At 53.7% G+C, this 21,869-nt stretch overlaps 6 protein-coding genes and 2 non-coding genes across 8 annotated transcripts; 6 read left to right on the top strand and 2 right to left on the bottom strand.

Moving 5' to 3' along the window:
- Positions 1-3,600: 3,600 nt before the first annotated feature.
- D7B24_001483 (uncharacterized protein) lies at positions 3,601-5,220 on the top strand (the record flags this gene model as incomplete). Its single annotated transcript, XM_028635714.1, has 1 exon — positions 3,601-5,220. One exon carries the CDS (start codon positions 3,601-3,603, stop codon positions 5,218-5,220), a length of 1,620 nt encoding a protein of 539 aa, XP_028497916.1.
- Positions 5,221-5,820: 600 nt separating this feature from the next.
- On the top strand, positions 5,821-7,671 carry D7B24_001482 (uncharacterized protein; the record flags this gene model as incomplete). Its single annotated transcript, XM_028635713.1, has 5 exons — positions 5,821-5,937; positions 5,990-6,065; positions 6,204-6,834; positions 6,893-7,375; positions 7,446-7,671. The coding sequence occupies 5 exons, from the start codon at positions 5,821-5,823 to the stop codon at positions 7,669-7,671; spliced, it is 1,533 nt and encodes a 510-aa protein (XP_028497915.1).
- A 518-nt stretch (positions 7,672-8,189) lies between these two features.
- D7B24_001481 lies at positions 8,190-8,260 on the bottom strand. Its single transcript has one exon. It is a non-coding gene; the product is annotated as a tRNA-Gly (tRNA).
- A 4,906-nt stretch (positions 8,261-13,166) lies between these two features.
- D7B24_001480 (uncharacterized protein) lies at positions 13,167-14,348 on the top strand (the record flags this gene model as incomplete). The annotated part of the gene is made up of 1 exon (XM_028635712.1): positions 13,167-14,348. The coding sequence occupies one exon, from the start codon at positions 13,167-13,169 to the stop codon at positions 14,346-14,348; it is 1,182 nt and encodes a 393-aa protein (XP_028497914.1).
- Positions 14,349-14,930: 582 nt separating this feature from the next.
- On the top strand, positions 14,931-15,400 carry D7B24_001479 (uncharacterized protein; the record flags this gene model as incomplete). Its single annotated transcript, XM_028635711.1, has 2 exons — positions 14,931-15,080; positions 15,131-15,400. 2 exons carry the CDS (start codon positions 14,931-14,933, stop codon positions 15,398-15,400), a joined length of 420 nt encoding a protein of 139 aa, XP_028497913.1.
- A 2,398-nt stretch (positions 15,401-17,798) lies between these two features.
- On the top strand, positions 17,799-18,211 carry D7B24_001478 (uncharacterized protein; the record flags this gene model as incomplete). The annotated part of the gene is made up of 2 exons (XM_028635710.1): positions 17,799-17,844; positions 17,904-18,211. 2 exons carry the CDS (start codon positions 17,799-17,801, stop codon positions 18,209-18,211), a joined length of 354 nt encoding a protein of 117 aa, XP_028497912.1.
- Positions 18,212-18,451: 240 nt separating this feature from the next.
- On the bottom strand, positions 18,452-18,535 carry D7B24_001477. Its single transcript has one exon. It is a non-coding gene; the product is annotated as a tRNA-Pro (tRNA).
- A 2,498-nt stretch (positions 18,536-21,033) lies between these two features.
- D7B24_001476 (uncharacterized protein) lies at positions 21,034-21,868 on the top strand (the record flags this gene model as incomplete). The annotated part of the gene is made up of 3 exons (XM_028635709.1): positions 21,034-21,037; positions 21,097-21,499; positions 21,559-21,868. The coding sequence occupies 3 exons, from the start codon at positions 21,034-21,036 to the stop codon at positions 21,866-21,868; spliced, it is 717 nt and encodes a 238-aa protein (XP_028497911.1).
- Between the last annotated feature and the right edge of the window lies 1 nt (position 21,869).

Raw genomic sequence — 21,869 nt, 5'->3', positions numbered from 1 at the left:
TCATGCAGCGCCCAGCCTACAAGGTCCGCCGTTATCTTACTCACGAGTGCGTTAAAAGAATGACTGTCAGAGCATGTGGGTGAGTAGAAAGGAGAGGTCTTCCGCAGGTGATATCCGCAGTCAATTGCTGGGTAGGGGAGAGGAATACATCTGAATTCTGGCCTTCCGTAGCTGTAAAGGCCCCCCACATGCCCTATATACGTCCTCTCGTAGTCCAAGGCCCGTTGGTTAGCCCCTGATTCGTGGCTCCGCTGGTGCATCCCGACAATATCTCCCACATTCCAACCACCATGTGATGACAGTTGTCGTACAGCATGGCACGTCTTTATTTCCAAGCCCTTTCCTCAATGATGTTCTAATCCCGATAATTCGACACAGGGTTGTTCCCAAATGTCGCTGAGAATATGTCCGGTAGATCACAAACAAGGTTGCTTGCCTCTTATTGCGAACGTATCGAGAAAAGGCTGCACGTTGGAATTTTCAATAAAAAGTCCCCCCCCTAAGGTGTATGACGCAATGATGAAACCCCACGACAGAACAGATAGATGAATCAAGGGCTGAACCGACAGCCAGTCTCGCGACGTCCAGGCGTCTTTTCTCAGGTAGACTAATGCCTGAAAGGCAACTTGTACCGTCTCGGGTGCCCCGACTTGATCCGCAGGTGCCTCTCCTCAAGTTATATTTTTGATTGTGTTTGATTCCCTGGCGATCGAGACCACAGTGCCGGCCTTTGCCTGTGTCGCATACCACGGCATGGAATTGGTCTTCGGCCTTCGCTCGTCATCCAGGTTCAGCTGCTCCTTCTGCGATTCGGACAGAACTGCATTCCGCTCCAGTAGTGTTGATTGGCATGCCTAGATGCAATGCATTAAGGCACGATGCGGACCTTGCCAGACGGGTCACAAGTTCGGTGCTTTCGCAATCTTTGGCGAACTGGTCGCCGCGATTGCAAGCAGCTTCTTCTTTGGTTCAGAAGGTAGACACCTCCCTGCTGGCACCTACGTAATTAAGTGAGGTAGGTATTTCGGTCAAGTACCCTTGTGAGTACCTGACGTCAGGTAGGGTGAGGTACCTAGCCTAGGGTAGGAACCATAGACACCTCAACATGCGCGAGGCCATGCGTAAAGCGGTCAACTTCTACCCCTTCACTCTCTTCTTGTTAAGCCACGCGCACGAAAACGGCCAGGTGCTAACAATGGTGGTCATAAAGTTGGCCTTCACTACGACGATGCCCCATCGCGACCACCAAGGTAGTCTCAGCCACTTAAAGTAACTCTTCACCCTGTATCTGATCCAACGGCCACGTCGATTCTTCTACAGTCGCACATTCCCTGTTAAGACTTCACGATGCAATGCAAAAAAAATAAAAAAAATAAATCGAGCCAACCGTCTGAGCAACTTTCCCTGTGCTTCGCCTTAACCCAACGACACACAGTCGGCGAACAATCGGCGAAACAAGCAATCCGAGTGTTTACAAACTGCTATCGCGGCATGCTCTCACCGGTGTACCACGTCAGCTACTGGCTGGTAGCAATCTTGGCCCGCGTTGTTTTCTGGGTTCTCGACCTCAAAGCCCGGAATCTCTTGTCAACGGCCCAATATCTCACAGTCCCCCTGGCCCTCGCAACGCTATACTCCTCCTGTACATGGCACCTACGTGTGAAACATGCCAGACTGGCCCTCTACACCCACCAAGTGGCCGTGGTCTCTCTACTTGTAGCCATCGGCTCGTTCGCCGACCACTTCCAGGTTCCCGGCGAAAAATCATTAAAGCCTACAGCACTGATACACGTCTTAATGGCCTTTATAGTTGTTGGTTTTCTGGAGTCACTCCGCCAAAACGTACGTCAAACCCCTCTCCATCTACTCCAATACTGTATGCTAACTACCGATAGCGACATGATATCGAGCCGACAACATATCTCTTATTACACAACGGACCAAGATCCCAGCTTCTAAGATATTCCTGGTGGCACGTCACTGCCTGGCTCGCTTCCGCCCTTATCTGCAATGCAATACTTGTGGCGATACTTTCGTTCACAGACCGCATGCTGAATAGGGCAGGGGGCATGTCCCTCAAACACGTCATACCTTATTGGGGAGGGGAGAAAATACACGCTCGAGAGCGTGTGGGCAGTGCCATAGTCGCCCATTTTCTCGGTGGCCCATTCGCCGACATGGCTGAGACGGTACGTACTGCTGGCAGCCTTTGTGAAGCTGACGTTACGGTAGGAAGCTGATGATTGTAGATATTCTACATGCTCTGTCGCAGATTTGTTCCACACCTCAACGGCCTACATGGGTGGTTGCCCAGACGCATGCCGCTGGTCGACTTGGCCGGTCCAGTTCCCTTTTTTAACTCAGAACTAACATTGACTGCGTTTTACTGGATCTTGCGAATTCTTCTTCTTCACAGAGGTCAGACTGGGGGTTCGTTGTGGTCCGCAGGGCCTGTAAGTGGGGTTTTCAGTATGTTGGGGGGATAACCTGCTAGTCAGATCGGTGACATATATTGCCCGAGAAGCCAAGTAGAAACCGGAGGCGGGCCGCACTCGCGATCGTATCGGGAGGTTTTGGCCTGCGGACTGGAGGTATGGGACACATGGTTAGGTAGCGAATGGTCGGTCAACTGCAAAGACGGAGGTTTCCGACGGGTTTCCACGCTATCACTTGTGATTGCTTATGGTGCAAATGCCTCAGAGAGTCTCTTGACTCGGTCGGCAGCTACAGCCAACAACAGGATTCATTCACTAAAGGCTGGTTATTTAAAGCAGAAGGAAATGAAGGGTCATTGGAAGTTAGATCATTACTGAAGCTCGGTTTTGGGTCAGCAAATACAAGATGGGGATGTTGAACCAGGCATGGTATGTGAAGAGAGCGACCATCGTGTGCTGAATACACCTGCGCATCGCCGCACTCATCGTCGCCTTGAACAGACCGTGGCTGATCCATTATCTTCTCGAGATACATGGCATTCGGATCAATGTCATGCGATGTCAGTTGAGAAACCTAGCTATGTCTGACCTGTTGAAAAGACCCCAATGTCCATCAGTTATGGCGCATACATCTGAATCAATGCACAGGCACGATTGAGGACCCGTGTGACTGGCTCGGTATATGAATAGGATCAGATACCGAGGATTTGGTTGTCTGTGCTCTGGCCACTCGAGCTGGCTTCGGAAGCAAATCCAAATGCTCGGAAGCAAATCAGAGAAAGTTGCAATGGCTAAGGAGGATTCGCCGAGATCACCAATAGCGTCGTCGTGCCAAGGAGCTCAACCAAGGCTGGAACTTGCAAAGTGGAGTCGCGGGGTACACCTCACCGAGACACCCTTCTCCCATGGTCTCATAACGTGGGTTTTCTTCCCGTCTGGTCTCCCCAGTCCTCGAGTCCGGGGAAGCTAGCGGGGAAGTTCTGGCCGAGCTTGTCTATTCACGGGTACTCTATGAAACGACTCACGGGACCTCTGGCATATAAAGCATTCCTTGATCTCGGGTCGATTTTGTCCATCTCAGCCATTGTCCTGCCACCATCGACAGCATTGTCGACACCAAGTCAGCAAGCTACCCAGCCCCTTGTAGTCCCCAAGATAATCCATCATGGCGACAGCCGAGTCCAAACTCGATGAGCCCGCCAAGGGAGACGACATTCAAATGGTCGAACACCGCGACGACCAGGTCCACGGACGCGCCATCCAACAGCAAGAGCACAATCGCACCTGGGGACAAACCCTACGCAAGGACCCTCGGCTTCTCTTCTGGATCGGCGTAATGCTTTGGACATTGATCGTCCGAGGCTTCGAGTCGGGCGCATCGGGCGCCCTCATCAGCATTCCCGTCTTCAGGAGGCGATTCGGAGTTCTCATTGAGGGCACCTACTTCATCTCGACCAAGTGGCAATCCATCATCAGTGGTGCGCCGAACGGAGCTGCTATTGTGGGCGCCTGGGGTGCCTCTTTCCTGGCCGATAGGTATGGCTCCAAGCCTATCATCCTACTGGCCGCCGTCATCAATATCGTATCTGTCGGCATTGAATTTGGGGCTACATCTCTCGCCATGTTTTTCGTGGGCAAGATGTTCAACTTCTTGGCTATCGGCGCCCTGCTCAACCTTTGCACCGCCTACATTGCCGACGTTGCCCCGCTGGCCATCCGAGCCTCTGCCATCGGATTCTGCAACCTGTCGCAATGCATTGGGCCATTCATCGCGGCCATCATGTCCAACTACACAGCCAAGTGGGATACCGATTGGTCCTGGAAATCCCTTGTCGCTGCGCAATGGGGATTCGCCGCGGTGGCACTCGTTGGTCAAATCTTCATGCCAGAGTCCCCTGTCTATCTAGTCCGCATGGGAAAAATGACGGCCGCGCAGAAGTCTCTGGAACGCATGTACTCGGACCCGCAGGATGCCAAGGGCCATCTTCACCGAATCAGCCTGACGCTCGAAGAAGCCGAACTATCGAACACCGGTTCATACATTGACTGTTTCCGAGGCACCAACCTTCGAAGAACTCTGATCTGCATCATGGTGTTCCTCTCCGAGCCCATGGCCGGTCTGGGCTTCGTCGGCAGCTACGGCGCTCTGATGTACCAATACCTGGGTATCTCGGATCAGAAGTCTTTTGAGATCAGGATCGGCGCAGAGGTCCTGTCCATGTCCGGTGCGACCATTGCATTTCTCATGGCCGATTGGTGGGGTCGCCGTCCGATGTATCTTCTTGGATGCATCTCAATCTGCATTCTCATGTTGTGCATGGCGATCTCCGGATCTTTTGATACAACAGCCGCTGTCACAGCATCCGTGGGTTTCTACACCATGTTCAACTTCTGGTACAACGTTGGCGTCGGTTCCACGGTCTACGCCCTCGCCGGCGAGCTTCCAACATCGGTTCTCCGTGCCAAAACGCTCGCCATTTCCATCTCGACATCTAATGGCGTCAATACGTTTTGGGCGTTTATTAGTCCTTTTATGTTCAATCCGGATTACGGCAACCTGAAGGCCAAGATTGGCTTCGTGTTCGGAGCGTTCATGTTCATTTTCGCGATCCTCGCGTACTTATTCGTGCCCGAAACGCGCAGGCGAACGTACGAGGAGCTAGACGAGCTCTTCATGAAGAAGGTGCCAACCCGCCAGTTCCGCAAGTACGTAACCGTGGCCGAGCAGCGTGCCGCCGAGGCATACGCCGTGCAAGAGAAGATTGCTCCGGATCTGAAAGTGTGAATATCTTCATTATGGAAAGGAGGTGGCGCAGGTATGCTGCTGAGTCATCGATGACAAGCCGCGACGCCATGGTGTGGCGGGTGCTTGCCACACTCAGACTCTCCTAAATAAAGTCGTAGAAGAAACATTACAATTGTGCATTATACAACTGTACTCTCCCAAGTGCTGTGTTAAGGCCCGTACGCTACTGCTTGTTGTTGGACGCTCCTCCACCTCTTCACGCCCCTGGTCTTGGCCACCGTCCGCCGTGAGAAGATCAGCAATGCACCCCGCAAGGTCTGCCCTCTGACGTGGGATTAGCGGCGATTTCTTGGTCCATAGTTCACAGGGAGGCAAGTTGGGAGTGAACGTGGACGTTGACCAAAGCGGCGGGAGGGTGGGGGAAACGTGCCGAGCACCATCGACTGCGTCATGCGCATCTTTGCTTCCGGGAAATAGTTCCGAATAACCCCGCAAATAACCCTAGGCCTCATGTACAAAAAAGCCGACGTCCCCCTTGCTACCGTGAAAGAAACTCCGAGCGCACCAGCTTCGTTTCGTTTGGCCATACCCAATACATCCCCAATGTAAAGTTGATCGCCGCATCAATGCCCCGCCAGCATGGCCGAGACGACTGCACCCAGGTCTCCCCGCAATCTGAAGGCATGCGATACATGCCGGAGCCGCAAGATCAAGGTGAATATGCCGAGACCTCGCTCTGAGTTCTCCCATGTCGCGGTCTACTGATGCGAGTGAAATGGCAAGTGTCACTACCCTGTAGACGATACAGTATGCCGAGGATGTCGGTCATCGGGCACTAGTTGTACCCAGGAGAAGATCCGGCGCAAGAGAGGACCGGCCAAACGGTACGACTACTATCCAGTGTTGGCGAGCTCCATCACGTTTCGCTTGACAGATCAAATCCGAAGATCCTAACCCGCTGACCTGCTCCAGCTCTACCCTGCGACACACGGCGAGAGACGAAGCTGCGACGACATCGCCAGCTTCATCCTCGAATGCTCCCTCGATACTGCGACCGACAGTCGGTTCGCCCTTTGGTTCTCAACACGCCGTTTCATCCCCTTCCGTGGCGGACGTCAACAGCCAGGCCTCCCCAACAGTCGTGGCGGGAAGCCTCGACTTCCACGGCTTGTGCGCTCGCTCCCTTGTCTTGTCAATCCTCACGGACTGGTCGCGCTTCGTCTGGCCCCTCGCGTCACTGTTGCACAAGAAGCGGTTTCTACGACGGGTTCTCCAACGCGAAGATGAAAGGAACCCGACGTTCTGCGCTCTTGTGCTGTCGACATGCGCCGTGACCGTCACGACGCTCCGACGGAACAGCTTCCACAAGTACCGCGGCGTCACAGTCGCCAAGTGCATCGGTCTCATTGAGCAAGGGCAGATGCTGCAGCGGCCGGCAGCGTACACCCTCGACTGGTGCATCTCGTGCTACAACGTCGCCTCGTCGCTGCACGCGCTCGATGGCGACGCCGAGCTGCGCGTCTATCAGGCCATCAAGGACGCCATGGCTGGTATCCAGTGGCTTCTCTTCTGCGACGGCGAACGGGAGACAAGGCCTTTGCATGACCAGGAAATGCTGAAGCGGCTTTACTGGCTCATGTCCATGTGGCAACTGTACTGGACTCTATGAACCCCTTTTTCACCGTGGCGAAGACGCTAACACCCTTTCCAGGGCTGCTGAACTGCGAGGCGAACCTTACCTGAGCTACCTCCCCTGTCGATCGTTTACGCAAATATTGGAGACGATGCGACCTTTGCCGTTGTCCGATGCCGAGCTTGGAGTACCAGAACCGGACGTGGATATACCTGTGCTCTGGCCGGGTGTGGAAGAGACCTGGATGAGAGACGACGAGCAGTACATCACCGGGCTCAACAGTCTCATCGATATCATGCTCGTGTGGGAAGATGCCAAAGTGGACATGACGCACAAGTCCCCGACCGACACGCTGAGAGAAGGCATGGCCCGTATCCAGGCAGTGCTGGACAGCCTCATCCCTGAACTGCGGTGGAGCGGGGGGTTGGCTAGGTATCCGCAGCCGTGTCGAAGTCACGAAGCGCAGACGGTCAATATCTTGATCACGAGCCTGTACTTAAGATCAAATCTCCTACAGAACCTCGGCCAGATACCCGGCATTACGCACCAGGGCATCGTCAGGTCAGTTTCAATCCCCTGCATACTTGCGAAGCGCCCGATTCGCTACCGGTGTACTAACGCTGCCATGTAGTGATGTTCTTGAAATCTTGGAACATATATCAGAAGAGGTTCAAGAAGCCAACGGTTTCAGCCTGGTCAAAAAGGTTCGTGACATTGGCGCCGCCTATTTACAAGAGCTTCGAGTCACGGGCGACGGAACGATGCAAGCCGTAAACCTACCGGCACAGCGTACGGTCAACACTCTTCTTGCGCGACTTGAGAGGCTGGATTCGGGGTCAAGAGCGCGTGGGTATTGAGTTAGCATCCTATATAGTGTAGTATTCATCGGGCTATTTTCACGCCTTCAGGGGTCAATAGTGTTGTATGACTTGATAGACGATTGGAAAATATGCACGTCCAAATCCTCTGAAGAGTGGCATGGTCACTCATGCGAAGGTTTACTCATGGCAAAGATGTCTGGTACCCCGCACCAGTTGTTGGAGAGCTGAACTCAGATTAGAGTTGACAGAATGGTGTACAAGTTTCGGAGTCTCCTAGAGTTTTGATCACCAGCTTTGGCGAGTCGCCTCAAAGGGCAGAAAGGCAAACATCAAAGGACGACAGTATAACCCCATGAACTGTATCCGAGTGTGACGCTATCATCGCTCCATTCTTCTGGAAGTCAAAAAGCTTACTTTCGCCAATAGTGATCGGTATGACCGAGGTTTGATTTGTCGACAGCATTCAATCCACACTACCCGCCCGCCTGTTTCACCAACTTGCCTGTGACAAAAGAACAGCAACACACCTTCTGGCATGCAAAAGGTTGATCCTATGCGTGAACTGGGAATCGAACCCAGGGCTCCCCGATGGCAACGGAGAATTTTACCACTAAACCATTCACGCTGTGATATCCAAGGACAGGCCTGGAGTGTTTGGTGCTGGTTCGGTGCTCGTGGGGGGAATTATAATTGACGCAGCCGTGGGGCGAGACGAGGAAGTTGAGCCCTAACCCAACAGGTCCACTCTGTCATCTACGAGACCAAGTCCATAGGAGGCGGAGTATGCTTGCCAAACGTGTCATTGTGATGGTTGCATTGATCATTGTTGTATCAGTGCAAAGACACCGGCAATGCTCTTAAGCCTGGTGGGTTCGACATCCCATTTGCTCTGTTGTGGTCAGACCGAGCCTTCGACCTTAGCTCCACGGACAGGAGGAGACTGAACAGGCTACCTTCACTACAAGAGGATAACAGGAGCTGAATACAAGGTGCTAGGTATCTGCTTAGGGTTATTGGGTAGGACTACGTGACAAAATGAGCTCCCCTCCTGAGCAGCAATACTTTGTCAAAAGTCCTCCTGAGCCCAAGGTGGCCAGGGCAGCCAAAGCTAGTCCGACTGGACCATCACACCACTTCCGAGGTGTCGCCAAGGCTTACTTTGAGCCGCTGCAGGGCGTCGAGCGTCCGTTGTGACTGTATCTTCCTGCTGTGGTAAGCCAATTTAGCTGCGTCTTTCTGACCCTGTTGTACGAGGTCGTGGATCAAGTTGTCCATCTTGCGACATCTCTGGACGAAGGTCGATCGGCGGTTATCGAATAACAGCCTCAGATGTTGGCGCTCTCTTGCGTGGAGTTGCTCCAAATTGTCAGCTGCCTTCTCCCCATGATACCAGTATAATTCCGCTACATGGGCGACGCCTGGCCTTTTGGCTCCCAGTTGGTCCAAGAGAGTCTGTAGTGGTCAGCGCATGCCGCAAATGTATGATGGAATGGAACATACTTCAATTATCCCTTGCACCGCTGCAGGGAACCGGTCCTCAGATTGGAACGAGGCGTGACCTCGTGTAGGTATATCCCGCTTCAGAGTTTCATCATTCCTCAAAATATCGTCATTACCATCGTGATGTCCTTTGAAGCGACCATGTATATGGAGTGCGCCCATAGATGCGCCCTGGAACTGTACTGGAATGTGCGACGACTTCAAAGGTTTCAGTTGCTCACTATGGACATCACCGCGAAGAAAAACGGGTGCTCCGGCATGTCGCCCAGTGCGCTTGTTGGTAGGGGCCTGCAGATCCGCTGACGTACCTGGTTGTGGAAGAGTTTTCTTGTACGCCGCATTCGAGTTATATGCCAGAGCAGTCAAAGTTGCTGGCTTCTGGAAACAACTCAGCTTGTCTGTTGGCTTGATATCTGTGTGCACGACAGGTTTGTTGTGTCGCTTCACTTCCGACATAGACTCGGCTGCGTGGGTGCAACCAGTCGCACCCAAGAAATGTTCATAGTCTGCGCCCGAGGCTGGTTGTATGCCAGTAGTCTCCTGTTGAATGGCACCGAACTCAGGTTGTATCTTCCTCGAGGGCTTCTTCCACGCGGGAGGCTTTTCAGCAGGCTGGCCCTTCCTTCTCCGATCGTTGAGGTTGGGTGCTTTTTGGTTCGTGCAGGTCATAAACACCTCGGGTTTCGGACTGCCACGCTCGTCGACAATAGACCTGGTACGAGACAGCATGCGCAAAGGTGCGCCGCACCCGCCAGCATACGCAAGCTGCTTAGGCACCTGCATGTTCGATGTTCTGCTTCGGGATGCGTCGTCCATTCGTTGTAAGTCCCTTTCGTGATGATAGGTCTCTTCTAAGGTCATGTGGCCGATGTCGCTGGCAGAAACGGATGCCACTGTCGATTCCTGAGGAAATCGCATGACCCGTTCATCTTGTATGATTAGAGCTTCTTGCGTAAATTCTTTAGATTTCCTATTGTCAGTTACATCGTGCCCAGCCCCAATTTCGGTTGTCTGCTCGATAAAAGCTGTACAAACTGGCGAGTGGTCTCCGTCCTTGGCCATGACCTTGATGATTGCGTCACCAGAATCATCTGCCATGCCACACGTCGGGATTGAATCCTGATTCCTTTTCATGCGTTTGTTTTGGCCGCTTATGGAGGCCATGGCAATGGCAACACGCTTGTTTGGTGATCTTTGGCCTGAGCCCGTGGGACCGTTGGGGTTCGGAGCGACAACCTGGTTTGTCTTCGTCTCAACTTCACCTACCTGTCGCATACGACTAAGAGCCAAACCATTAACTAGCGGCTCCGCTATCAAATTATCCGTGATGCCGTTGCCAGGAGGAGAATGTGGTGGTTGTCGTGATAACAAGGGAATTGCAATCTCGGCAGAGTTCCTGGCACTCGTAGCGGAGCTCTCATTTGACGAGATGGGGATTGTCCTGTCGCCGGATGTGACAGCAGCAGCTGTGTATTTCTTGAGATGTTCTCTCGGTTGTTTAGTGGACTGGAGGTCTGGTTGGGCAGGGTTCGAAACGCGCTTCGCATCATGGTCATGGCTCCGCTCGGCAGGCTTCGTCGCTGCTGTGCCGGCTCCAAGTCTCATTGGGCTCAGTTCTGCGTCGTTGCGACTAGCTTCACAGTTTATTTTTGATGTAACAACGCGCTTCAGTTTGCCTGTCATTTCTCGAAAGTCATCGTCGTTGAAGGCGTCCAACACCGAAAAGTCGCTTGGCAGTTCACGTTGCGATGTTTGGCAAGCAGGTGAGCTGGAGAACGTCGTCATTATCGTTGAAGCGTCGAGTATCCCCAGCTTCAGCATGTGATCGGTCTCATCCGAATCAGGGCTAGACAAGACGTCAAAATTGGGTCGACTCCGTCTTTGCGCCGGTCCAAGTATACAATCTGAAGAGGTGGTTTGTACCAGCAGTGGGGTCGTGAGATCCGTATCAACCTGGCCCATTACACCATTGTGCAAACCCACGATGTGTGTTTCATTCTCAAGGGAAAGATGGCCGTTTTCGGATAGATCGCAATGATTTTTGATACTCAGGTCATCGTTTTTTTTGGCCGAGTCCTGGAATGGGGTCTTGGCTATCTGCTTGGGCCTCTTGCGCTGGACGGAAGGGTCGGTCATATCCCCTGCCTTTTTGATCGCATGCCGACGAGACCCGGGAGGCATTCCTGGGTTCTGAGATTGGTTTAAGTGCAGCAGAGCTTTCACTTGCGCCGGTTGGTTGGTATATCCTGCGCCAGCGGCCTGTCCTTGGATATCGGTGCCGGCATCAACAATTTTGGAGTTTTGAGACATCGGCGCCTTCTTCGGTTTTGTAGCAGCGACGGCAGGCTTTTCTTGATCGATCTGGTGACGTCCATTAGATCGCTTCTTCGACCCACGCTTAGTCCTTGATTTCTGCTCCTTCCTCTGGTTCTTATCCGTTTCCAGGGTTGAGGACGGCACGAAGATATCATTAACCACATCTTCTGCGTCATGGAGGAAGGAGGCGTCTTGCGACTGCGCAGTGTCGTCAAAATCCATCGCCATGGTGTTCTGTGATTGATCCATGGCGATCGTCCCAGACTTACTTGGGGGCTGGATATTCTGCAGCTCCTTCTGAGTGAAAGGAGACGAAGTCTTCCCGTTTCTCTGTTTGGCGTTAACAGCTCTGGGCTCTTCGCCTTGAGTAATTTCACCGAGTTCATCCGCAGCATCGTTCCAGCCCTGGCCCATAGTACTGTGTCCCACTGGGAGGGTCGATTTATTCTCGCTCGAATGTCCACTTCGCTCCGACGATGGGTTCAAAATGGAACCCGGTGCGGTCCAGTCGTCGCCCAAAGTCCTGTTATCAGAGCAGCTCTTGTTTAAAGTTGGTAAAGGGGCATCATCTTCGTCTGCGAGTTGATCTCGGTCATCGACAGATCCATGAAATATCTGTAACTGGCTTGTAGGCTTGGAAGAGACTTTCCTGCCTCTAGATCTGACAGTGTACTTGCCAGAGGATCTTGCTCTGGCCATTTTAGCAGAAGGGGGCTGTAACGAGAGGTGGATGGCTTCGACACTGTGTAATCAAGAATATTCAGGGCTTCGGTAACAGCCTTCTCGCCTTGGTTCAGGCCCGATCGAGATCAGTTGGAGCTTCAGCTGGGATGGCCCGGACTTGGAATGGAAGGGTCGGTCGATAGATCATGACAAGAAAGCATAGCAAGAAAAGAACCTGCATCTCACAGAACCCGCCCTTGTGATCGCTCCCATTATGGGGCTTGATGGCAGGTGCAGCGGGACACGCACTCGGGAGGAAGGAAGCACTGACGGACGCACCTGCAGGGGACGATTGGGCCACGAATGAGGATTCGGGGAAAAAATTTACAGCAGACATCTGAGATCCTCAACCAGAATCAGACGAGAATCAGACGAGAGAGACGTCAGCCGGATGATGACGCTCGTGCATCGGTGGTTTGAGACTCTCAAAATTAGCAAAAGGTAATCGATGGCATGTTGAGGTCGCCGCAGCATGCCCATTGCACCGTCGTGTTCATCGGAGAGCAGATGATTGTCAGTATTTAAAAATTAAGCTAGCGGTGCGGCTATGGTCGCGTCATGGGAAAATATGCACCATCGCGCGGTGTCGGTCTAGATGATGGGCTCAGTGATGGCAGTGAAAGGCTCTCTTCAGGAGCACGCTTTGACGCACCTACACCGGTGCTCACCGAGGAGTTCCACAGGTGGCCATGGCCATGGAACTCCGGCGTAGCCCGCCGATTTATCAGCCAGTGACAATTATCCGTCTCTGCCACTAGCATATCCTCGTCATCAGGCTCGAGCCTGTCGTTTTCCGTTGTTCAACGCTCAGGTTATCCAAGATTCAAGGCTCGCATGTCGACTTCTATTCACACCATCATCCGAAGAGAGCTACACGAGCTTCAAGGGTGATTTCCCAGTAGCAAGTTATTGACAGGTCGAATTGTCTTATCGCCAGCCCACCGATGGTCCAACCAGCAAGGGAGAGTCGCATCGCATCAACGAACTCAAAAATGGCGTCAGTCCAGGAACCATGCAAGCTCCTCCGCAAATGCCGCGATGTAATGGCCAGGCCGCAGAAGACATACCCGCCCATCTCATCAATCCCCCGAACGCCAGAGGCTCGCTTACATGCCCCGCCGTCGACAGCCACCTCCGTCCTCTACCTCGCCTATGGCTCCAATCTCTGTGCCGAAACCTTTCTTGGTGTCCGCGGCATCAGGCCCATATCTCAGATTAACGTGTCGGCGCCAACCCTTGATCTTGTGTTCGACCTCCCCGGCGTTCCATACCTCGAACCTTGCTTCGCCAACAGCGCCCTTCGCAAGGTTCCCAAACTACCGGATCCGACAAACCCGCCCAAGGTACCACCCATCCACCCGCCCTGGTTCGCCGCAGCCGAGGGAAGCGATCAATATGAAGAGAACGGGGTCGCGGTTGGACCATCGCAAGATGCGCGTTGGACCAAGGGTATAGTGGGCGTCGTCTACGAAGTCACGCCTGAAGACTACGGCACCATTCTTGCGACCGAAGGTGGTGGTTCCAGCTATGCCGATATTCTCATCCCATGCTTCGCGCTGCCGCCTCGCATATCAGTACCTGAGAAGCCACCCATCGATCTACCGAAGCCTTTCTTCGCACATACGCTCTTCGCACCGTCCATCCCCGAAGAGGGCGATGGCAGCGAAGGCGACTCCACAGCAGGCGATGGTCCCAAGAAACCAGACGATCCACGAAAGAAGTGGTATTGGCGTTTCATCCGCAGGCCTCACCGGGACGACCCCGCGTATTCGCAGGCCTCTGCGCGCTACCTCAAGCTCATCACCGATGGTGCACGGGAGCATGAACTTCCAGACGACTATCAACGGTACCTGAGCAACCTGCAAGCGTACACGATTACGACGTGGAAGCAATCGGTCGGCAGACTTATTCTGCTGTTTACCATGCTGCCCTTTTTCTTCATTGTCATGTTTGGGTCGCGGTTGCTGGCCGACAAGCAAGGACGCGTTCCGCTCTGGCTCGCCGGAACAATGGCCGTGGTACAGAACATGACATGGATGTTCTATGATGCAGTTCTGAAGCCCATATTCGGTGACGGTGAGAGGACGCAGGATAAGGAGGGCCACGGCTCGAGAGGATGGTGGAGGAGGCAGGGATGCGAGACTGACGAGGAAACGGCTCGTCTGCTGGATTGATCCTCGTCAATATGCGGGGTCAAGTGGTCGGCAGCGTTTGGGTATGAAGATTTAACTCCACCAGACTATTGAGCAAGCCTAATGATACGATTTCACCTATGACCACTCTACACATGTGCCACAGCTTGCGCTCGACATGTTGGCCACGTGTAATGTCCCTGTCTTCCAAGAGGCAAGCGATTGCATGTCAGTACCGGCGCGCGCTGTTCCAGGGTAGCGATATGGAGGGCAGTTGCGGTATTCAAGCGTTGTTCCCCGCATTGTCGTCTAGGGTCCCAACAACCAGGCAACTCAGACGAAGCTAATGATTCAGTATGCTGCAGCGCGGTCATTGCACCGGGTGTGTACGCATCTTCGTCCTCAAGATGCACATGGAGCTGATCGGGTCAGCATTTCCACCTAACCTACCAGCTTACCTGCCTAGGTACTCAGCGCGAAGATGGTGGTTCAGTGCCAATACATAAGGGCGACCTGGGCCAACCCAACGCGACTGCATGATGTTTTCTCGTTAACTTCCTGTGCTCCTGTCGGTCAACAGATTCTTTTCCTCTGCTCTTCGGATTTTCTCTCCAAATCGTCCATATGCCTCTCGAGAAGCTCGTCCGCATAACAACCCTAATACCCCGTAAGAAGGGCCTATCTAAGAATGCTTTCTACAAGCACTGGACGGAGGTGCATGCCCCTCTTTGTACAGACTTTATGCTGCGACATGGTGTCGTTGAGTATCGACAAGTATGTCCCAAATCCAACCCTGACAAGCAAGCCCCTGACCAACATCAAAGTATCACACCACGGACGAAGCCAAGGCGCTCGGCGAGGTCATGGCGAAGGCTGCTGGTCGTCCGATGCTGGAATACGATGGCATGAGCGATGCATATGTCAAGGATTTCAAGACATTTGAGGATGCATTTCGGGACCCTGAGTATTTGCAGAAGATCCGGCCAGACGAGCTTGCTTTCATCGATGTCGAAAATCTGCAGATGACCATTGGCTACGATTGGCTTGTTGTTGAGAACGGCAAGAAGTTGATGGGACGTTCAACATCAAAGTGATTGTGGCTCCGTCTGAATATTGGTACAACAGTATCTTCTGGGTGTTTGAGGGAACTATTGCCGGCTACCACTCCGTAATGCTCGTTGGAAAAGTCACTCTCTCATCACATGTGAGGTATCTAGCATCTCATTTCGCTCTTCCCCTCGTGGGCAGCTGTCAAACCTTTAGCACCAACATTCAGCCTCTCGACGTGAAGGGAGGGTTCGTTGGCAACTGAAACCCACGCGGAACTCGAGCTAGTGTTGACAGAAGACTCGCCTATTCTTGAAGCAAATAGCAAGACACTGGGCCTGAAGTACCAATGATCTACGTTTCCTCCACGAGTTTTGTTGCTTGTCACAGACAATCGGGCACCTCGGAGCCTTCCCGTGTCTGTGGCGGCCATGTCCTCCGCGCAACATCTGTGTGTATCAGGCTTATCGCCTTATGTTGCCTCGAAGTAGATTCGAAGCTGCAATGATGGGCAGGGGCGCACTGAACAGCCGCAAGCCAGAGTTGGACCGCCACTATATTGTGGCTGGAACAGCCGTGGCGTGATCGGATTGAGAAAACAGATTTTGGGCTTGTTTCCCTCGTGGCACATGTAACGGATCACATGATGTACGACGTGAGTTCCGTCTTGAGACAGTACGCTAACATTATGTGGCTATTCGGAGTTTACCTTGGCTTGTAAGAGTTAGAGGAGGCAATGTATGATGCCTCATTTAGATTCTCTTTGTTGCCCCCCTTAACTGAACTCGAGGGACACAGCCGAGGCTCGGTGTCTCCGACTGTCCAGAGAAACTCAAGGGCTCCAGCGTACGTCGCACGTTGCAAGGGCTCGGCTCTCGTTGCTTTGACGTAATGGTAGGAAACATTCCTCATCGTCACTGCCGAATATTGGTCCAAAAGTCTTGCAGAAAGACGCAGGCGATCCAAATAATGCGGGACTCCGTAAACGGTCCCGTCGAACCCGTACCACAACATGTGTTAGTAGCTGGATCAACTGTGACTTCGTCGGGACTTAAGTGAGCCACCCGCGAAGACATACGCCTCAAAGAAGAGGCTTCGCAGCTTCCATTGGGCCAACAACGAAGTGTTCGATTATGTAGCCACGCATTTGAATCCCTGGATATTTACGCGTGTGACTGTGAGCGTCGTCTGGCAAGGCAGTTTGTCTGTTAGACTTCATGTGTAATCTTAAGTATTTTCGTTCGACGTTACCACGACATTAACCTACGAGCATCAAAAAGTGCCTTGGCTGCTTACTACAATCTCCAAAGTTCATCGCTGCAGCAAGCCGACCTCGGCAACAAGATTCTGCTGGTTCCCGAACTTCCTGCGTTAGCATCGCACAACGCCGGCTCCCTGATAGAAGCACTGCCCGTTGGCGCCAAGGCACGAGGAAAAGGAGGAGGAAACGCTTTGGCTGACAGGGGCGCATGGGAATAAACCAAGCCAATGGATTCGCCTGGACTCGCCTGCCATCATTCTCTGCCATAGGTGCGTTTCACTCAAAAGGTCAAGTTAGGTGACACTGACAGACCGGCGGCGTCCAATACATTGAATTGCCATGCGGAACCACAAACAAGCCCCCAGAAAACACAGTGGAGAGCATGAGTCGACTCGCTCTGCTTTTCCTCTCTGACCCGGTACCGAGGCTTGGAAATGTCGGGTAGGTCAAGCCCCCGGCATGGGAAGGTTCTAACACGAGCTTCGAGGCTGCAAAGGGGCTCCGTAATACAAGTCCTCTGTTGGCTTGTTCCAACGCATGGCAGCTAATTCTTCCAGAAAGTTTCTGTGTAACCAATCGCCAGCACAAACAAGTCTTCAAGTTTCTGTTAGCGGTCACCGATGAGCAAGGACCAGAGGACTGTGAAATCCTTTCTCCCGAAAGAAATGCATCCATGACTCTGACCCGAACTCAACCATATGAAAGGTGACCTCAGAAACGCCAAGAGGCAACGCTGTTGATGCAGATGAACATCACGTTGCACACGACAGCTGCTCCATCTTGGGGGCTGATTGCAGTTTCCGAACCGCAGTCCTGACTGTGCCTGCTATTTGGTCGACACAACGGCGAGAAGGAAGACTCGACGTCGTTCGAGGCTAGGACGCTGAACCTTCGTGGAGCCTGAGTACTGATGTAGCGAGGAGGTTTACATTGAACTGGAAGCGGTGGTGGCTTTCACTAGAGCCATGGATGTGAAGGGGGAGCAACAACTCTAGAATAGTCTAGAGAGATGCAAAGATATAAAACCAGACGATTCCATGCGTCTTGAGGGTATGAAGGCTCGAGAACACATCAATCCCAGCTCTCGTAGTCATTAGATTCAAAAGCCTTGATCCTTCAGTCTCTCTTATACGCCCTTCTCGTTTCAAAAGCCCCAACATCACCAGTCGTCCTCGGGTGCCATAATGGCCAAGACAAGTTCAGCCAACGTCAAGATGACGAATTCAAGCAGTGAGTCCCGTCGATGTTAGGTCCATCTATCTTTCTTGCATTCATGCTGACTTCGCCAGGCTCATCGATCGCAAAGACCTCGTCCTCTGGCAAAAGACTGTCAGTGGACCGCCCCTGGCAGTCGGAACAAGACCCGGGACACAGTTACCAGACGTCCACCCGAGGCAGCGGTACGTCCGAGCCTTTTACCCGCTGGCTTGACGAGCCCACCGGGCTTGGTCCGTACAATAATATCGCGGAGGTGGCTGAGGGTGGCGGCGCGTATACCACGTCGTCTGGAGGGCACCAATCGAGCGGAGTGGCAGCCACGTGCAAGACGAAGCATGGCCAGTCCAAGGAACACAAAAAGAAGCACCATAAAAAGTGAAGCAAGGAATGAAACAGCTAGCGGGCTAAACCGTGTCATTTTCTTTCATGTCCTCTCACTCTCGCCTTAGCTTCAGGAGGATAGCCACAATACATGCCTAGTAATTCCCCTTGGCTTGAAATTGAACACGATGAGCAAGAACCAGAAACCCAACCAGCAAACGTCATCGGGCTGAATGAAAGACGGCGGAAGATGTTTGTTTATTCCTGGATGTCGAGATACAAACAACCAAAAAGCATGGGGCGTCACCGGGGATTGAACCCGGGACCTCTTGCAATTTTGAGATATCCCAAAGCAAGAATCATACCTCTAGACCATGACGCCAATCAGCTGATGATTGGCGAGGAATTCTAGAAACCTATCAAGGTCGGGAACGGCTTCGACCTGTTTGCGTCGGTCAATGCTTGTGCTTGGTACCAGCCAGGGCAACTTGGCCACAAGCGGCCGAGGGTGCCTCACTGGGCCCTCTCTTGTGATCGTGAGACAGGTCTTGGGCCCCGCTGGGTTTGCATGCGTGACAAAGCCCAATTTTAGAGAGAGTGGGGTGTCATGCCATCAATCTTGTGCACGGCACTCCCCGGTGGTTGCTTGCGCGCCATTGAACTGAATGTTGTTTGAGCCTGAATGTTCGACCACGGCTACCGGGCCACATCCCATGTCGGTCGTATTCACCTACCCAAGCATTGCAGGGAGGCTTGCTGCCAAGGAGGAGCCATGATCGGACTCAGCCTTGGCTCACAGGAGACCGGAGACGGGCCACAAGTCCAATCAGTACCTACCAACTGGCTTTATCTGAGCACCGTCCATACCTAATTAGGGACTGTACTGTAGTGCCTTGGGTAGGTAGGTAGGAACCTTTAACGCAACTAAACCTCCAACCACCACTGCCATGAATCATGAAGCAGACGTGTGTGTGCCTCCCCGTCCTAGCTTGCTATTCGCCTTGGAAAATGCGGTGCGCTGGGGAAGGCCATGCGCGCCCGAAGATGAGACCAGACGAAGTAGTGGCCGTGACTGGCGGGAGCCCGAAACCTTGGGGGGGGGGGGGGGGTCGTATGTCCTGTAGGAACTTTGTCCGCTGGGGCGGCACTTTACTGGTAGGCAGCCTTCGCAGGTGCGACAGAGGAGGCTGTGCCAGACGTGACGTCAAGCATTTTGTCTGGCTTTCTTGGCAGAGTGCCTTTTCTTTATGCCTAAATTGTTTTACGAGGTGGAGGGAGCGAGACACACGTACGTCGACACACGCATACACATACACCATAAGCTGACACGAAGATGGTCGTCGAGCAGTCTCATTGTCTTGTCCCCAATTGTCAATACGGGGCAGCGGGGACAGGTCGCCGTCGTGGGTAAGGCACAAGTCACGGGGAGAACGCGAATCAATATTCCACATGCAGCATGTGGACCCGCTTCCACGGACAGAATGGCAAAGTCAGCTCAGCTTCGTGTCAGGCAGGTACCCTACGGCGCCTTTTCGACAGACAAGCAGACCAGGGGTGGTTTTCGTAGGTACAAGGTACACAAAAGGTGCTCTCTTGTCATGTTCCCCACTCTTCAGGTCGTCGTCAAAAGACATGGGGGAGGGAAGGGGGGAGGAGGGCCCTCCTGGCTGGGCTGGCAGCGCAGCCTGGCGGACCAGAACTGGCTCGGCGGGTAGCGAGGCGCGTGCGCTAATACAGATGCAGGAAGAAGCCGGTGGAGCCGAATACCAGCGCACCAGCCACCCAATGAGCGAATCATGGAGCACAGAATGGTGGGAGCCTGGCAGGGCTTCTGTGTTGGCAGTTCGCAGTTCGCAGTTCGCAGGAGACTGGGAAAAAGAGCTCAGGGGCCTGGCCCAGGCCAAGGCTCGCCAAGGATGTACGGCCAGGGTGGCTGGGGCTTGAGAGCAGAGACCTGCCTGGGGTGTCCGCCGCTCTCATCCGGACCGTCAAGCAGTTGGCAGCAGCGAACGGAATGCAGTCGACACACCCGTCATTTGCAAGGCGTGTGCTGCTGACTCGTCCCCCCTTCCCCCCCAATCGTCTCCATTTCCGTCTCTTCCACTGGTGTCCCAGAAGTCCTCGATCTCTAGATCTCGTGGCCCCTTCCTTCCCTTCTCCTCCGCTATCCCGCCCATCAGCCAGACGACGCAACACATCCCACAACATCGGCACAATACACTCGCTTTCGCCGATCAAGAGGAGGATATTTCTTGGACAAGACTCGACGCTACGACGTTGAGATCCCGTTCACCCAGCCCACGCCTCGCTCGCTTCCAGTCATCTGACGTTCCATCGGGCGGAAGTCCCCTGAAGTACAGGCCCTGAATACGGACACACGGCATACGAGCTGGCAATATCCGAGTCATAACCCAACCACAACCTGCCTGGACAGAGAACCTGTCCGATTTGCCTCACGACCCCCTTTGCCGACATCGTCTTCTGCCTCGCTCTCCTGTCGACGTTGTCCTCGCTTTCGACATCGAAAACGCCCGAGCGAGCGTGACCGTCGCCGACTCCTCATTCCAGTCACATCACCGACTGTTCCCTCGAATCGTATCACAGCATCTGCTGCCGCCATCTCCGACCGAGCCACCCAATTGTGCCCGCGTCCTAGCCTACCGCTACAGCCGTCAGTCGCGGCCGTTTGCCATCGTACCATCTTCACTGCGTTTCGTCCTGCTCGATCAGAGCATCGAACACGCTCGACCTCGCGTCACAACGATTGCCAGCACCACCAACCGAGCCGGACTTTTCGGTACTTGGACATCGCGTCGATCTCATTCTCTGTTTGATCTACCCTGTCTTTATACTTCGTTCCTGTAGCATACCACCTTCACAATGGGTAAGTAGAGAAGGTCTTGCTCCATGTCGTTCTCGTGGGACGTACTAACAGATCCCCAGCTCAAGCAGCCCCCCCTTCAACGACGATCATCCCCTTTGCGAACCTGCCCGCCTGTGCGCTCAACTGCGGCGTTCTCTACGATGCGAACGGCGGCTGTGTGCCCCCAGCATCTGGCAACAGTGTCGACAACAATTGTTTCTGTGACTTTGCTCCCCTTCAGCCCTTCAAACAGGGCTCCGTGTCAGGCCCTTGCGACGCGGCTGGCTGCGCTGCCGCCGACCTGACGAGCATTCAATCATGGTACACCAGCTATTGTACCGCCGCGCTCGGTGACTCTCAGCCCACCGTTACCACGCCCACGGGCACGGGCACGGGCACAGGCACGGCCGCGTCCTCAACATCTACAGGTGGCAGCAGTGCGGGCAGCTCGGGTTCCAGCTCAAGTGGCGGCGGCGGCGATTGGTGAGCATCGCTACCTTCTTGTCCGATATGTGCATTCAGGCTGACATGTATGTCTACAGGATCTCCAACCACTGGCGATGGGTCATCGCTATTGTCATTCTCATTGTTGGTATCGCTGGTATCTGGATCGGCGCCTGCATCTGGCGCCGCCGTTACCTCAAGCGCAAGGACCGCTCCAACCAGTTCGGCAAGCACACTTCGGCCACGGCCTTCCCAGCCCACGGCGGCTCCAGCGCTCACGTCCCCGGTCCCGGTGCCACCGAAGCCCAGAGCGGCCCCGGCATGTTCATGCCTAGCGCGGCACCAGGGCCCTATGAGGAGAAGCCCAAGAAGGAGAAGAAGAAGTGGATTGTCAACCAAAGGACATGAC

This window comes from Verticillium nonalfalfae (assembly GCF_003724135.2).
Source record: "Verticillium nonalfalfae strain VnAa140/NRRL 66861 chromosome Unknown scaffold_13, whole genome shotgun sequence".
In the NCBI taxonomy this organism is placed as follows: domain Eukaryota; kingdom Fungi; phylum Ascomycota; class Sordariomycetes; order Glomerellales; family Plectosphaerellaceae; genus Verticillium; species Verticillium nonalfalfae.
Note: the sequence above shows the minus strand (reverse complement) of the source record. Positions and strands in the feature narration are given on the sequence as shown.